The sequence below is a fragment of the Arachis ipaensis genome, chromosome B01 (assembly GCF_000816755.2).
Source record: "Arachis ipaensis cultivar K30076 chromosome B01, Araip1.1, whole genome shotgun sequence".
Lineage (NCBI taxonomy): Eukaryota > Viridiplantae > Streptophyta > Magnoliopsida > Fabales > Fabaceae > Arachis > Arachis ipaensis.
The window spans coordinates 1,066,232-1,081,555 of NC_029785.2; the positions used below are offsets into that span (position 1 = coordinate 1,066,232).

General features: G+C 34.0%; 2 protein-coding genes across 5 annotated transcripts in view; one reads left to right on the forward strand and one right to left on the reverse strand.

Moving 5' to 3' along the window:
- LOC107626170 (CTP synthase) overlaps window positions 1–4,167 on the forward strand; it is a 5,783-nt gene extending 1,616 nt beyond the window's left edge. The window contains exons 4-21 of one of the 3 annotated variants that reach the window (XM_016329016.2): window positions 59–109; window positions 199–316; window positions 430–486; window positions 719–783; window positions 900–983; window positions 1,324–1,374; window positions 1,478–1,540; window positions 1,633–1,679; window positions 1,803–1,872; window positions 1,956–2,018; window positions 2,151–2,240; window positions 2,341–2,379; window positions 2,471–2,698; window positions 2,785–2,870; window positions 3,031–3,079; window positions 3,164–3,244; window positions 3,335–3,428; window positions 3,578–4,167. In XM_016329016.2, the coding sequence (XP_016184502.1) occupies window positions 59–109; window positions 199–316; window positions 430–486; window positions 719–783; window positions 900–983; window positions 1,324–1,374; window positions 1,478–1,540; window positions 1,633–1,679; window positions 1,803–1,872; window positions 1,956–2,018; window positions 2,151–2,240; window positions 2,341–2,379; window positions 2,471–2,698; window positions 2,785–2,870; window positions 3,031–3,079; window positions 3,164–3,244; window positions 3,335–3,428; window positions 3,578–3,753 (1,512 nt within the window). In that variant the 3' untranslated portion in view covers window positions 3,754–4,167. Of the gene's footprint in view, window positions 1–58; window positions 110–198; window positions 317–429; window positions 487–718; window positions 784–899; window positions 984–1,323; window positions 1,375–1,477; window positions 1,541–1,632; window positions 1,680–1,802; window positions 1,873–1,955; window positions 2,019–2,150; window positions 2,241–2,340; window positions 2,380–2,470; window positions 2,699–2,784; window positions 2,871–3,030; window positions 3,080–3,163; window positions 3,245–3,334; window positions 3,429–3,577 lie in introns of those variants that run through there. The other 2 variants (XM_021112616.1, XR_002354834.1) reach the window with 2 other exon arrangements.
- LOC107625032 (phototropin-2) lies at window positions 5,393–15,321 on the reverse strand. 2 transcript variants are annotated; one of them, XM_016327598.2, is made up of 23 exons: window positions 15,207–15,321; window positions 14,161–14,859; window positions 13,757–13,939; window positions 13,421–13,512; window positions 13,054–13,339; window positions 12,632–12,845; window positions 12,175–12,245; window positions 11,603–11,709; window positions 11,358–11,407; window positions 11,157–11,261; window positions 10,758–10,817; window positions 10,554–10,643; window positions 10,192–10,268; window positions 9,638–9,722; window positions 9,330–9,410; window positions 8,810–8,913; window positions 8,346–8,395; window positions 7,856–7,962; window positions 7,552–7,674; window positions 7,316–7,367; window positions 6,975–7,087; window positions 6,577–6,717; window positions 5,393–5,911 (listed from the first exon to the last, which is right to left on the reverse strand). In XM_016327598.2, exons 2-23 carry the CDS (start codon window positions 14,811–14,813, stop codon window positions 5,792–5,794), a joined length of 2,964 nt encoding a protein of 987 aa, XP_016183084.1. In that variant the 5' UTR covers window positions 14,814–14,859; window positions 15,207–15,321; the 3' UTR covers window positions 5,393–5,791. The 2 variants fall into 2 exon arrangements, with proteins under 2 accessions (XP_016183084.1, XP_016183161.1); XM_016327675.2 differs by lacking the exon at window positions 15,207–15,321 and adding an exon at window positions 15,027–15,170.

The window sequence follows — 15,324 nt, forward strand, 5'->3', positions numbered from 1 at the left end:
ATGTTATATTTTATTTTATTTTTATTTTAATTTTTATTTGTTTATTTATTTTTTGCAGTCTGTAATTGAAAAGGAGAGAAGAGGAGACTATTTGGGAAAGACTGTTCAGGTTCCACAGCTTAATTTTGTGATTTTCTTTTTAATTCTTTTTTCAATGTTTGTGGTGTCTAATGATGTTTTTGTATTTCATCTTTTTAGGTTGTCCCTCATATCACGGATGCAATTCAAGAGTGGATAGAAAGGGTGGCCCACATACCAGTAGATGGAAAACCAGGTTCAGCTGATGTCTGTGTCATTGAATTGGGTGGAACCATAGGTAACACACTTGCACTCTTCTAAACAATCTTTTCTTTTTCTTCTTCTTTTTTAATACATTTTTTAATGTCTAAGATAACATTATTACTAAATCCTTGGTTTTATTATATGCAGGTGATATTGAGTCCATGCCATTTATTCAGGCATTAGGACAATTCTCATATAAAGTAGGTAAGAATGATACTAAATTTTATGGCAAAGATTGTTTCTCTGATGAATACTTGATGTACAAATTGAAGTATGTGTATCTGTATCCGTATGGAGTACTTAAATACTACTAATTTTATGGCAAAGATTGTTTCTCTGATAATACTTGATGTACAAATTGAAGTATGTGCATCGTATTTGTATCTGTATCCCTATCCATATCGAGTACTTAATGTGTGTGTATGTACGTATGCAGGTGCTGGCAACTTCTGTTTAGTTCATGTCAGCCTTGTTCCTGTTTTGAACTGTGTTGGTGAACAGGTAGGGATAATAACACGTCTTTTGAACAATTCTTCAAGGACTGTGTATGATTCATGTAGAAGAGTTGTTTGGTTTCATCTGAACGTGGCAAATTTTGATTTTGATTTTGGTTTCAGAAAACAAAACCAACCCAGCATAGTGTTAGAGGACTAAGAGGTCAAGGACTGGCTCCACATATCTTAGCATGCCGCAGCACAATGGTTCCTTTCTCCTTCCCTCTCTCACACATGCGCACGCATGCACACACATACAGAAATCAATCTTGTCCGTGACAAAAAAAAACATACTGGTGACAAATTAGTCGTTCAGGATTTTGAAAGGCGACGAATTTGTCTCTCACTAGTTCTTTAGTGGACAAGTTTGTCCTTACTCATCTCGATACATGTACAAATTTTGTATGAAATGACTAACCTGTCGCTTTCTATTTTTAAATCCCGAGAGTTGGGTTTATACCTCTTATTAGTGAACAAATGTGCACAAAACACACAAGAATTTCAATGTATATTTTCATTTTAGGGGTCTAACACAATTGCTTCTCAGGTTCTGGATGAAGCTGCTAAAGGAAAACTCTCTCAGTTTTGCCTGATTCCGGTATGTGGTTTTAAGGATTAAAGATATTTAGATGATCTTAAGTTTTGAAATGATTATCAGTTTTCTGAATTGAAATTATGTATGTATTTATGTATGTTTCCAGGGAGAAAACATAATTACTCTGTATGATGTTCCCAACATCTGGCATATTCCTTTGCTTCTAAGAGTAAGTTTCTTCCTAAAACTGCTGAACTTCACAAATCATATCTTAGTTTTAGGTACCAATTTCTTACAAAATTTTCTTATTCTGGTCTATAGGATCAGAAGGCTCATGAAGCAATATTTAAAGTGCTGAACCTTAATTGGTTAGTTTCACAAACTCCCTCAAGAATTGTTCTATTTCTTGTCCTTGAATTAATGGAAATTGAGGATTTTTTTTGTCCTTTTGATCTTTCTTGACGGCTTAATTTGTGGTTTTGTATATACAGTGTAATTAAGGAGCCTAGATTAGATGAATGGACTAATAGAGCTGAGGCTTGCGATTTGCTGCATGAACCAGTGAGTTTCTGCTCGAAATCCAACCTTGTTCGTTGTTCGTGATTATTAGCGATAGTTTCAATGTTATGTCTTGCAAATTTCAGGTTCGTATAGCCTTGGTGGGAAAATATACAGAGCTTTCGGATGCCTACCTCTCTGTTCTTAAGGTCGAGTTAGTTATATAAACTCTTGCTGCATCATTATTATGATTTTCCTAAGATTCATTCTGCTATGAACATGTAAAGCTTATTTAGATTTTCTTAGAATTAACATTGTTACTTACAATATCGACTTTTCAGGCCTTAGTGCATGCTTCTGTTGATTGCCGAAAGAAACTTTTTGTCGACTGGATTCCAGCAAGCAACCTTGAAGATGCAACTGCAAAGGAGGTAACATCAATTTGATTCATTTACATTGCATGAGCATGTTATTTTTTTTTTTTTTTATAATCTCAGCTTCTTCTCATTGTTCCTTTTTTTAATGTTGCAGAATCCAGATGCTTATAAGGCTGCAAGGAAGTTGTTGAAGGTTTGAATTACAGTCTTTTAATATCAATTACCTTCTCTTTAATTCCAAGAAATTTCAATGTTCATTATCTAACTGGAGTCTTTATATTCAGGGTGCTGAAGGTATTCTTGTTCCTGGAGGATTCGGGGATAGAGGAGTGCAAGGAAAAATTCTTGCAGTTAAATATGCCCGCGAAAACAGAATTCCATTCCTTGGCATTTGTCTTGGAATGCAGATTGCTGTCGTAGAGTTTGCACGATCTGTTCTGGGTGTAAAAGATGCTACAAGCACTGAATTCGATCCGAATACCAAGAGTCCATATGTTATATTCATGCCTGAGGTGTCTATTCTTGTGTCAACTATGTTCAGTGCTAAGAAAAGTGTCTGTTATTCCTATGTGTGATTTTCTTAAACCAATTTTTTTAGGGATCGAAAACACATATGGGGGGTACCATGCGTCTCGGATCGAGGAGGACATATTTCCAAACCAAAGAATGCAAATCTGCAAAACTGTAAGTATTAATACTCTACAGAATTATTTGTTGAAGACCATTTTTGTGATCATGCAGGAGAATATGATCATTTTTAATTTTGCATTCAATAAGTAGATAAACATATACATATACATATATACTGTTATTAGGATTTTAACCTTTAGACCCTCCCTCTTAGATATGGCTGCAGAAGCTTCATTGATGAGAGACATCGGCATAGATATGAGGTATTGCATTGCCATGCATGAGAAATTATTATTCTGTAAAATTTGTGTATCGGACAGAAAATGATCGTCGCCATATATATGCAGGTGAATCCTGATTTTGTATCTCGCCTCGAAAATGCTGGTCTTTCGTTTACTGGGAAGGACGAAACCGGCCAGCGCATGGAGGTTAATACATTCTGATGGAACTTACACTTAGTATAAGTCTATAAGCATATGCTTTAAATCTAAATTCTTGTTTGTTTATTCATGCTGCAGATTGCTGAACTACCTAATCATCCATACTTTGTTGGTGTTCAATTCCATCCTGAATTTAAATCAAGACCAGGAAAACCTTCTCCTTTATTCTTAGGTAATTCTTTGATTCTTGTCATCCAAGTTAAATTTCAAGTTTATCATCTATTGCATTCTGGTACTAAGACTAGATTGAGACCTGCACGATGCATAGACAGAAAAAATGGATAGTAAAAATTTCTGTTTACATGATCTTGTCGTGCACAGGGTTTATCGCGGCAGCATGCGGCCAACTGGATGTGGTCTTACAGCGCTGTTCAAACGTTGACAGCAACAGTCTTCTAAAAGTCCCAGCAATCAAAACATACCAAAAAAAAAGTTCACTAAAGCCAAGTTATAGGCGAGAATATGTTTTGGAAAGTGTCAAGGGTTTGAATTTCTAAGTTGGCTATGCTGGTCTTTTGTTTCTTGTGAATTGGTGAAATTACTGTGGAGGGCTTTTCAGTTATTGTTGTTGTCTCTGAGAACCAAGTCTTGTACAGTCAATTGAACCTTGGTGGTAGGGTATATAGTGTTTTTCAGAGGATACAAAGAGAGAGAGAAAGAAAGAAAGAGCTTGGGATCCCTTTCTTTTTAATGGGGGCAAGCTTGTTTTATGTTTTTATTATAATTGTGTCAGCAGGGTGAGGAACTCTCTTTTAGCTTCCTTTTTATCTTATGTTTTAGTGCAATGGCAAAGCTTTGGTTTTTGCATAGATTTTCATGATGTCTATAGAGTGCAAAGAAATTTCTTGTGGACTTCAATGTTTTATTTCTATATTATTGACTGAATGACTGTAATGTTAAGCTTCTTTTTCCTTTAGGTTGTCATGTACTAATTATTTCAAAACCAGCATATATGTATCACAAATTTACAAAGATTAAGAAATGATTTAACCAAACCATATTGTCTTAGATTCTTAACCATCAAAGTAAAAAAATTGGTGCATCAACAGAACTTGTCATAAAGTTTGGTCCCCTCTCTTTTTGGTTCCCTAAGTGAAAGCTGAGGTGATATCCACATCAACTTTTTATTTTAACTTGTAAGGGGAAAGTGGAACCAATGCATGTGATGTTTTTCCAACTTGACAATGAATCCCTAAGTTGAGAAGGGTCCTCCTACTTACCCCCCAACAAAGATGAGGTAAACAACTAAACATACTACAACATCAGTCAACCAACAATTCAAGGTGGTTTGATATTTTTCGTTTGCCATTGCTCGAGTCTAACTGTCTAAGTTACTCTCATGCCTTTGGGAATATGGTGCTCACAGCACCTTAAAAAGAAGAAACATTTTAGTTTATTAACTAAAGATGTAAAGCTCACTTGAATTATTATATATTTTTTCTCACCTTATTCTAGTCTGACAAACCGAAAATTAATCCGCCGTAAATCTGAACTACATTTAAGGATTGTTACTGGCCAATAGGTTACTGCATATACAAAACATGATTCAAACATCCCGACACATGTTTTTAAACAGACGAGTGAACTCGACCAACTCAAATTTGTTAGCTCACTTGAATTATAAAATTTAGTCCCACATTTTAGTATGAAGCATTTTTTTTTCTTTTTTGGATGAAACAACTAACATTTGGGTTTTATTACTTGGAAGTAAAATCCTAACTAGTTCTGCCTGACCCAACGGAGGTCTCACAAAGGGATAGAAAATTTCTTAAGTCCAAATTTTTTTGTTTGTCTTTTTTTTTATCCAAGTAAAGAAAATATTGATTTTTCTTAAATGTATGAAGATTTTGATTACACTATATTCATTTGGTATTCATGGAGCATTTTTCTTAAATGTATGAAGTTTTTGATTTGTGATATACCACTCTTTTTACAAACACTTATTACTTGTTAAACCAAGAAGCAATAACTTGCACAAGGAAAAACCATCCCTTATTAGTGGTCCAAACCAATCTAATTTTGAGTTTGAATTGGATTTTCTTTTTCTTTTTTTTTTTTTCCATTCTTTGTCAGAAATTTAAGACACATTCATGGGTACTAATTTTAACAACTGTATTCACTAAATTTAAATTATAACAGAAACTCATCATTTTTTTTACAATGGTGGCACTGATACAAATTAGATTACAAACAAGTTATACAAAGTGACTAGCAACATATATGATATTTTTTAACTCTACAAAACATATTATTGATTTATTGTTGATAATCATAGCTAGGAAGCATGATCCTAAGAAAAAACTGTGGCTTTATTCAATGTACATAATACTTTCATGCTGATCCTTCACAAATTTGTTTGGATAATTGGATTTGGTTATGCTCTTCTATTGTAAGATCAAAAGTTGCAACTGGATTCAACGCAGAACCATAGACAAACTTTTTGTGCTTGAAGTCTCCATTGATTGATTCTTGAAGGATGGATCAGGCATGGTTCTAGACAAAGCATCTTGATGAGTAACTTGTGTTTAACCCTTTTCAGAAAATATTATCCATATCAATTGAGGTAGAAAGAACACCATCATCTTCCCACTTTATATCCTTGGCCACTGGAACTTTTTCTATCAATTTTAGAGGAGCCTCTAACGGAGGTGGATTCTGCATGAAAATAAGCAACTCAAAGGTTGTCAGTATAATAAACCTGCTACAAGTGTTAGATTCGAAATATTGATTTTGAGTTGAGGGGTTAGTAATTTATTTTTCACTTCGTTTTATCTAATAATTTTAGAGGAGCCTTGAAGCAATAATTGAGTTGTTTCCGTGTGAACTCAAGGTTATGGGGTTTAAGCTGTGTAATCAGTCACTGATGTAATATTAGGTTAGGATGTCAACATTACACCCTTTGGGCGTGACCCTTCCCCGGATCTTGCGTTAACGCAGGATGCTTATGCACCAGGCTTTCCTTCGTCTTATCTAATAATTAACCACTCTAATTCTGTTGAAGATTGAGGCTATATTTTTCGGACTATGTTATAGCATGACTTTATTAACAAAAGAAGGAAAGAGAAGGGAGGTTTCCCATTTTAAGGTAATAACATCCACTCGAATAATACTGATAAATTCATATTTTATGATGATTTTTAGATTGACAGGAGTGGAATTTATCAACTTAACTTGCACATATTCCTTGTAAATGCATGCTTTTGTGAATTTTCTCCTAATTATGCTTAATTGATTGAAACATACTTTTTAGGCTTTAGAATTGTCAAATTCGATGCCTTGATATGTTCGTTTAAGTTGTTTAAGGTTTAGGAGGCAACTACCATGTTGCGGATTAAAGGCCAATTGATTCCACGGAAGAATGGATGTTGTTTGATCTCATTGGCACCGGTGGTTGAGCCTAGACGACTGGCCGGATCTCTTTGCAGTAGTGCATTGATCAACTGCCTTGCTGCAAGGCTTGCCTGGAAATTTGCAGAAAGCTATCAATTGATGCATGATCATAGTATCCAGTGTGTGAACCGTTTATACATTTAGGTGTATAATTTAAATTTAGATATATAAAGTGATGAATACTGATCTTTCAATGCAAAATAATAATTTTGGTACCAAATAGAAATTTGAGAGCAAATGTCATGCATATGCTTAATTATATGCATTGTGTACTTCACTTTACTCAGAATTGAGAATTGCATGATGCAATAACTTATTAGTATTTTACCGGGATGCTGCTTGGAAAGGTAAGATCCTTGTGTAAGATGTTGGAAAATGTCCTCTGTCTATTCTTTCCTCGAAATGGTGTACGGCCGTAGAGCATCTCATACAACAAGATACCTATATTTAGAAAATCAAAAACATAATTTGTAGATATTAGAAAAACGGGTACATATTTGTTATTAAGAATTTGATTTGATGCATTGTTAGTATAAATATATACTTGAAGTTGAACGGTTTTCAACTGGAAAGTACACTAACAATATAATTTAATTATGAAATTATGATAATATAGCAATGAATGCTCCTCCATAATTTGTGTGCAAGCACAAGGATGGAAGAACTTACCAAGGGTCCACCAATCAATAGCACTACTATGCCCAGCTCCAGTAATAATTTCCTGTTATATAAGCACTTTAGAAACCTTGTACATGACAATGATAATGATGATGATAATACATAAACAACAGAATAATGCATTGACACTAGTCTTCTCCCTGGTTCGATTTTTTAACATAACAAACCTAATCTTTGTAGTGTACTAAGGTACTACAAAGAAAATACTGAACAGAAATTCACCATACAGGAGCTATGTATTCTTCAGTTCCAACAAATGAATTTGATTGTGTAACTGGCTCTGCAACAAATGTCGGAGGTGGTTGACTTCGCGATCTTCTTCTATTGCTAGGTGGAGGATGCTTAACAACCTGTAGGGATAACTTCCAATTTGAGTGTTCTAAATATTTCAAAGTACAACTCTAACATGTTGATCCATTCAATTCCCCTATGAAATGGTAGTAAAGATAAATGGTTTTATCAAAATGAATTCAATATGGCACAAGGATTTAAATAAGAAGGGCTATGTTTACAGAGAATAAGGATGCATACCTGGGGTTTACAATTTGTCATAAATGATAGATCAAAGTCAGTCAATACAACATGGCCTTCCTTGTTAAGTAATATATTTTCGGGCTTTAAATCTCGATAAATTATACCTAGACAGATGAAGTAAAAGAAAGCATTATTCATATTATTTAAGAACTATAATTTTTTTTTTCTCTTCTCTTTCTTATCATCATTGAGCATAGTGAGAATGTCGATGATTATATGCGAGCCATGTAGAACACACAAGCACAAAAGATATTATATGGAAGAAACAACCAGAAACACTGCCGAAATTCGTGGAAAGCTTGGAACTTGGAAGAAAGAAAACATGCCTATCTCAGTTGATGTGTCAGAAATCTTGGACTTAAGATTCTAAAATATGTCCAAAGGTACCATAGCAAATAGCAACACACAGATTGAGGATGTATTGAACACGAAACTGCCTAAGCAGGTGATACGAACCGATGAAAGGAGGAGATAATGATCAGCATACCTAAACAGTGCAGATATTCCAAACCAATCACAACCTCTGCTGCATAAAATCTGGAGATATGATAGAAGTTAACATCATATATAGGGTCTACAATATGAATTTATAATAAATATAGACATATATCTTTAATAATGTTTAGAAAGATTAGATAATTAGGTGAAGTGAGTATAATGATTTAGTAGCTGTAATTAGGCCTCCCAAGCTATAGCTTGATTTATTATATGATTAGTATATATCAGATCCATGTAACCGATTGAGGCACACAGTTAATATAGGAGTAATTAGGAACTACTCGTAATTAGATCATAATAACCAGTAGTTAACTAATTATAACGTGGCTATGTATTCTAACACAAATGCTAATTACTATTTTAACTTATAATAAAACTATAAGTTGTTAAGGGCATGAGATGATAGATTCCAATACTAGCAACCAAATAATGAAAAATGGAAACAAAAAGTACCTTGCTGAATCCTCTTTGAAAATCTTCATAGGTTGCTTGTCGAGCAAGGCAAACAACTCTCCACCGGCACAGAAGTCAGTAATCAAACATACATGGGTGGAAGTCTGTAAAGACAAAGGAAACATTAGAACCATTAGTCAACAGCCAAATGTGTGTATCATGCCGGTCGTTTGATCCTCCACTATAGACCACCTTTTTACTCTACTATCAAGTGAATGAAATAGATGGTTCTGATCGTAGACCTTGCGAGATGGATAGAACGATGAAGACAGGGAAAGTGTTGAATAGAAGCTTATAAACTAACTACTCCCTACCACTTTGGAAGGATCCTATGTCAATCATACTCATTAACATATTTTTTATGTAATTTTGTATGTAATACTTAATGGACTTTGTCATAAGTTTTGTCATGTTTTTTTAATAGATTCATCCTAAGTTCAAGTGACATGTTATAGCACTGAAGGGTTTCTGGATTTTAAAAAAGAGCCATGACATTTATACACAAAAAAAGAAAAGTTACCTCAAATGAAGTGTACAATGTTGGAAGAAAAGGATGATCTAGTAATGATATAATCTCTCTCTCGATACATGCTCGGTGAACCTGTAATAGCAATTACAGAAATTTATTATAACTAAACAAAAGATAGGCAAGAAAGATAACAATAACAGGATAGAAATTGGTAATTTGATATGGTGTGTTGAAAACAAAAATGTGAAATTATAACTACACTTGAGTCAGGTACTAGTTAATTAGTACAAAACAAAGCCATAGATTCATATAAATGGTATATATCAATCAAAATTTTCCCCACTTGTATTTCCAGAGACCTTGTTACGGTTTAACATTATAGACTTTTCCATTGCCTTCATTGCATATAGTTCGTCGGTACCTTGGAGTTCCACCAGATGAACACTGTCGCATAAATGAAAACACCAAGGTTTCAGTGAATTTAAGTCCTTGTAAATTTTAGTTTGTTGCTTATGTAGATTGTCAAGCACCAACTTTCTATAAAGCTTGAGCTACTAGATAAAGATACAAGAAGGCCTTTAGGCTTGAAGCACTAATAATGCATAATACTCTCTACTTAAATGTTGAAATTCAAATTAATTTGAAGTATGATGAAAACAAGGATTGAACTATTGACCACTTGATTAAAGAGGCCTTGATATTATGTCAATAATAAATAATCTTCTGTTAAAAGCTTTATCTACAAGAAATTACATTCAAATAGCAACATAGCCTTTTCAATGAAAAGGAAAATATTATCAATATCAATGTATTAAAGGAAGTAAAGATGGGAAAGAATCTGTTTAGAGAAGATATCCATAGTATGCATGCTACATATACAATTTATTCAGCCAAAGCATCTGAAAATTGTTACCTGCCAGTGTCTCCACAACCCAATGGCCTAATAGGCGAAAAATGATGCAGGCTGATTTTCTCACCCCTTGCAGCAATCTAAAATATTCAAACAAATAAATTCATAGAAAAAAATTGTAAATCTCACTAAACAATGTCTATAAATTTAAAAACATCACACATTTCAGATGTAAAAATTTGTGTTACTATAACAAGACTTATATTTCAAATAAGATAATTATATAGAATGGATCAAGTATTTGTCTGTCTTTACACCATCAAGGAACATTGCTGGTACAAGTTACATGAAACAAAGTTTATAAGAGAATACATATTATTTGTGTAACCTTGATGACAAAGGAAGTAAAATATATACATTGGTACCTTTTTTATTGCTACCCAGGAAGGATTATCCTTCTTGTGAGGTAGTGGAAAGACAGGTTGAGAATGAATTGCCCATAAATCTTCTGGTCTCTTCAATATAAACACCCATAAAATGTCAGTCTCAAAAATAAATAAATAAATAAATTCAAATGAAAAAACAATCTGCTAAGGAACCGTAGAATTCACAGGCAGAAAATCCTTTACCAAGTTGGCATCAGGAAGTTCTCGAACAGCTTCGTCAACATTTTCTGCAGTGGCTTTTACCTGGAGGAAAAAAAGAATTATTCAAGCAAAATCTAATGTTGAGCAAGGTTCTTTAGGAAAAGAAAATGCATACTAAACTAATAACTTCAGTAGCATCAGAGTCACCTATGAGTTCATGGTACTTGCTGCTATTACCTTCACACAAATAACATTTTCAAATATCTTTCATTTAACAATACAAGTTAATATTTTCACTAATTTTAAATATTTAATATAATTCTTAGATATATTGCATGCACAAAATATTTAGATTCTACAGAAGTAGAAATCAACAGGAAAATCTACAGAGTTTGAACAATTGAGCTAAAGGAGCATTTCTTAGAATTACACAACACTCACCAACTTAGCACTTTGTAGCTCAGCATTCTCAGACAGGCGATTTTTTAAGGGTTCGACATGATCACTTCCATCTAACTGAACGCCAATGAAGTATTGAAGTTCACCCTAAACACAAAATAGAGAAAATAATATTAATAAATGATAACAGATATTGACTTTTCAATATCAAAATTTATTTGTTTTCTAGGAGAATTGCAACACCTTTTGGTCACGCATAGGTTGCAAGTGAAATAAATTCCAGAACTTCTTTCCTACAGATTAAAAAAAAAAAACCAAGAACAGGAGGGGATTAGATTTAGAATACAAAAGCTGCAATGCACACATCAACCTGTTGATATATTATTCAAAGCTTTTAGGCATCCTTAAAAATGCAACTTTTTGTTTTCAGTTACTTATGCACACACACACAAAAGTGAAAATACTCAACAATTTGATCAAATGCTAACCACTCTTAGTATAATTGATCAACTGAACAGTAATTTCCCTCTGCTCTCTGATGGCATCTCTAATCTTTTGGACAGTTGCTTGATCTGTTTCTGGTCCTTGAAGAAACCTACACAATGGAACAAGGACATTACAGTTTCAAAATCCGAATTTAATGAAGTATATATCAATTTAAACTTTAAAGATCTAAGGAAAAGGACCTTGTATCCAAACCACATATGATTTATCAGTCACTCATTTATCTTTTTAATTTATAAATAGTAAAAATTGATTACCACAGAATTGAAAATGATAAAGTTTAAAGACTAGCTAACTCTAGTATAAAATAAACATCCAACAACCATAGAGGTTATTAAAAAAATCTCAACATTTGAAAGCATTCATATTTCTTTCTTTTATCACATGTTATTTCATATCTCGTGTTGTACATTTGTCTCTAATACTAGAACATTCGGTTCAAAGAAAAACTACTAGCAAGTGGTAGAGGACAACAAAATCAGGAAACACTGAAACTATATGCCTCGTAGTTAATAGAAAAAATTTAACTTTTATGTAGATAGAGTAAAATTTGTACCGACAATTTCTTCCCAAAATTTCTTCTCGAGTATATTCGGTAAGTTCAAGGAAGCTATCAGATGCAAATATCTGCACAGGGATCAATATTAATCACTTGAGGCAATGTTAGCAAACGCCAAAAATTAGTCACATTAAAGACGTCTGTTAAGTATATGCATGCATGTAGAACAATATAACAGTAACCAATTCAAGCTAAGATAATAAGATATTAGTATTACAAATACAATACCAGCTCCAATGTCATAAAGAAGAGAAGAAAAGACAATGTCATAGATCACAGTATGAAGAGTTTGATTAACATAACAATTGAACATGTATATCTGATATGTTTTCTGATCTCATAAAGGATGTAGAAGAATTAAGACTTCCATGATAATGTAGCTTAAACTTTATTTGTTAAGACAATCTTATTAGAGAAGAACAGAAGCAAGTGTCAATATAAAACTTCATCTTACAATTGGGCAATCTGGAAGTCTAGGATCAGAAATCACAAAATTCTTTTCTATCCGCTCCAATGTGGTTGCTAGATCTATTCCCTGCCTTATATCCCTCTCTCTTTCAGCGCGCTCCCAACTTTCGGTCCGGGTTATTTCCTGGGTCATCAATACCTCTGGCTCAATGATGGGTGTCTCCTCATCTCTCCCAGTAGAACTTGATCTCCCTTTAAAACTGGAAAAGGTTGGAAAACAAATTAAGCACATTTTCTGAACCCCACAAAGAACTCATACTCCCAAGCTAAACATTCATCCATAACATTGGATACAGTAAATACAACATGTAGTTACAAAGCACAAAAGTTCACTTTCTTTTTGTTTGTCAGTTAAATACTATTGAGAAAAGAGCTGAATTTTGAGAGAAATTTAAAGAAAATAAGTACCCCTTTAAAGAAACTCGTGCAGATTTTCTTGAAGCCTTGTTTCTCTCCTCATAAGAACTCAAGCGTGATGCATCAGTTTCAGAATTCTTGGGAGGAATTTGTTTGCTAAATTTACTTGTATTCCCAGCTTCAACAGACTTTGGCAAAACAAATTCAAAATCAAACTTCTCTTTCTCTTCATGCTTGGTAGCATTTTCTTCAATCATAGGCTTACTAGAGGATTTTGGATCCTTCACAGTTTGGACAACCTCAGTGATGGAACCTAAAGCTCTCTCCTTCTGACGAGCTGATAAATGAAATTAGATGATTAGATGATTATACATAAACTCAAAATCACACATAATGCTAAAAGGGTTCAATATTTTACCATCATAACGAATCAACGATGTAGGTAATCCATTCGGTCGTAACGCCTTTTCACTCAATCCTTCTGTGTACTTGCTCACCTCAACCTGCATTCTGTAGTAACAGTTGTATAAGACCAACCCTCTTGAAGCCTTAAGCTATTGAATAAATTTCCAAGGATGGTTATATTTCTCTAGCATCATGTTGCTTCAAACCTTTGGTTAGATAAATATAAAATCAGACCACATTTGCAATTAGTCAATGGAAGTTTCCATTAAGTTTTTACTAAAAATGCCAAGAGATCATTATAATTAAAGCTTCTAAAGTAAGAAAACCAGGTAGGTAAGCCTGGACTAACCCGATGAATTTGATAGTGTTGCCATTGTCATCTTTAATGGGGGTAATAGTGAGAAGATTCCAGAATGGAGTTCCATTTTTCTTGTAGTTTAAAAGCCTGCCACAATAACTTTTCCCATTTCTAGTTGCATCCCGAATTTTCTCCACTTCATTCATGTCTGTATCGGGCCCCTGAAGAAATCGACTGAAACCAGAAAATTGCTGGTTTGATTAAAAAGATAACAATATTTTCTAGCTCAATACCTACTAAGAACCACTCTCACAATTTAACCCCAACCCTCACTGAAAATCACTAGAAAAGTTTTCCATTCATTGTTTAGTAAACAGGTTTCGGTTGAGATCCGAAACTAAAGATGCAAGTAGACTCCAACAGCATATATATATAGAAGCAGCACACATGCTCACCAATTCCTTCCAATAACCTCCTTTGAAGAATAACCAGTCATATTGAAAAAGCCACTGCTGGCATACATGATAGGACAGTCTGGCTTGGTTGCATCCGAGACAACGAAAGTTTGTTGCAGCGTCGCCAACGCTTCTTTCAACTCTTGTGAGACTCTTGGGAACACCCCTGATGATGATTCAGATCCATAGTTCGAGTCCCCGGATGTCCTTGTTGATTCAACAAATCTATCTGATAAGTTTTTGGTTTTGTCACCATCAAAAGAGGAGCTTGTTTTCTCTGCTATTGCCTTTACACTACTTGAGTTCATTGGAAGACCCCATTCAGCAGTTCTCTCAGCTATGCTTGCTTCGGTTAAAGTTCGATGATTCGTGGAGTCATTGACTTTTGCTGCACTTTTAGCCCCTGAAAGATTGTTCATTGCAGAGTTACCATCATTGTTGAAACCAGAATCTCTGGAAAATGCCATCCACTTGTTCATAGTTTCTCTATTGCCGGAAGAATTAGAGGGTGCGATCGCCGGCACAGAACCCACGCCGTATTCCTCTCTTCTAAGATCTTCACTCACAGGAAGTTTAAATATTGGAAATGAGTCTGGATGATCACTGCCAGAAGAATCAGGATCACACTTAACAGGTAATTTGAGTTTCTCCATTTATGAATTTCCTCAGTCACTTGGTGTGCAAACTAAAGGGTACCACCTAAAATCATAATGAAAAAAAAAAAAAAATACATCAACATATAAACATATAAACATGTTCTTCAGTCTAATGGTCTTTGAATAACTGGAAACAACAACAATCATTGGAATTCACACAAAAAACTTGTGAGTTATATTAAATGTAAAATGATGAATGCAGATACATACTTTATCATAACTGCATGGTGCTAATGGAATGACAAAGACATTAATTTCATACAACATATCACACATTGCATAATCAGAAGCTATAAACTATAATAAGGAGTTTCTTAAAGGGAAAGTAAACTCTAAAAATGGCAAAGCCTTTTGAAACTAAGCTGAGGGATTAGTTGGAGGATGAGTAACCTGGACTGTGTCAGAGCTCAAGCTCCAAACAGAAAGGATAATGTTTCAGAGTTCACATAATAAATACAAGAACTTTGTCCTCAATAAAACATTATATGTATCTTCATAAATAATAATA

Coding starts and splice junctions, on each gene's coding strand:
- LOC107625032 (XM_016327598.2), bottom strand. CDS start 14,813: ATGGAGAAACTCAAATTACCTGTTAAGTGTGATCCTGATTCTTCTGGC. Junction 11,710..12,174: donor ATTTTGGGAAGAAATTGTCG/GTACAAATTTTA, acceptor TCCATTGTGTAG/GTTTCTTCAAGGACCAGAAA. Junction 8,914..9,329: donor CATTGTACACTTCATTTGAG/GTAACTTTTCTT, acceptor TTGTCTTTACAG/ACTTCCACCCATGTATGTTT.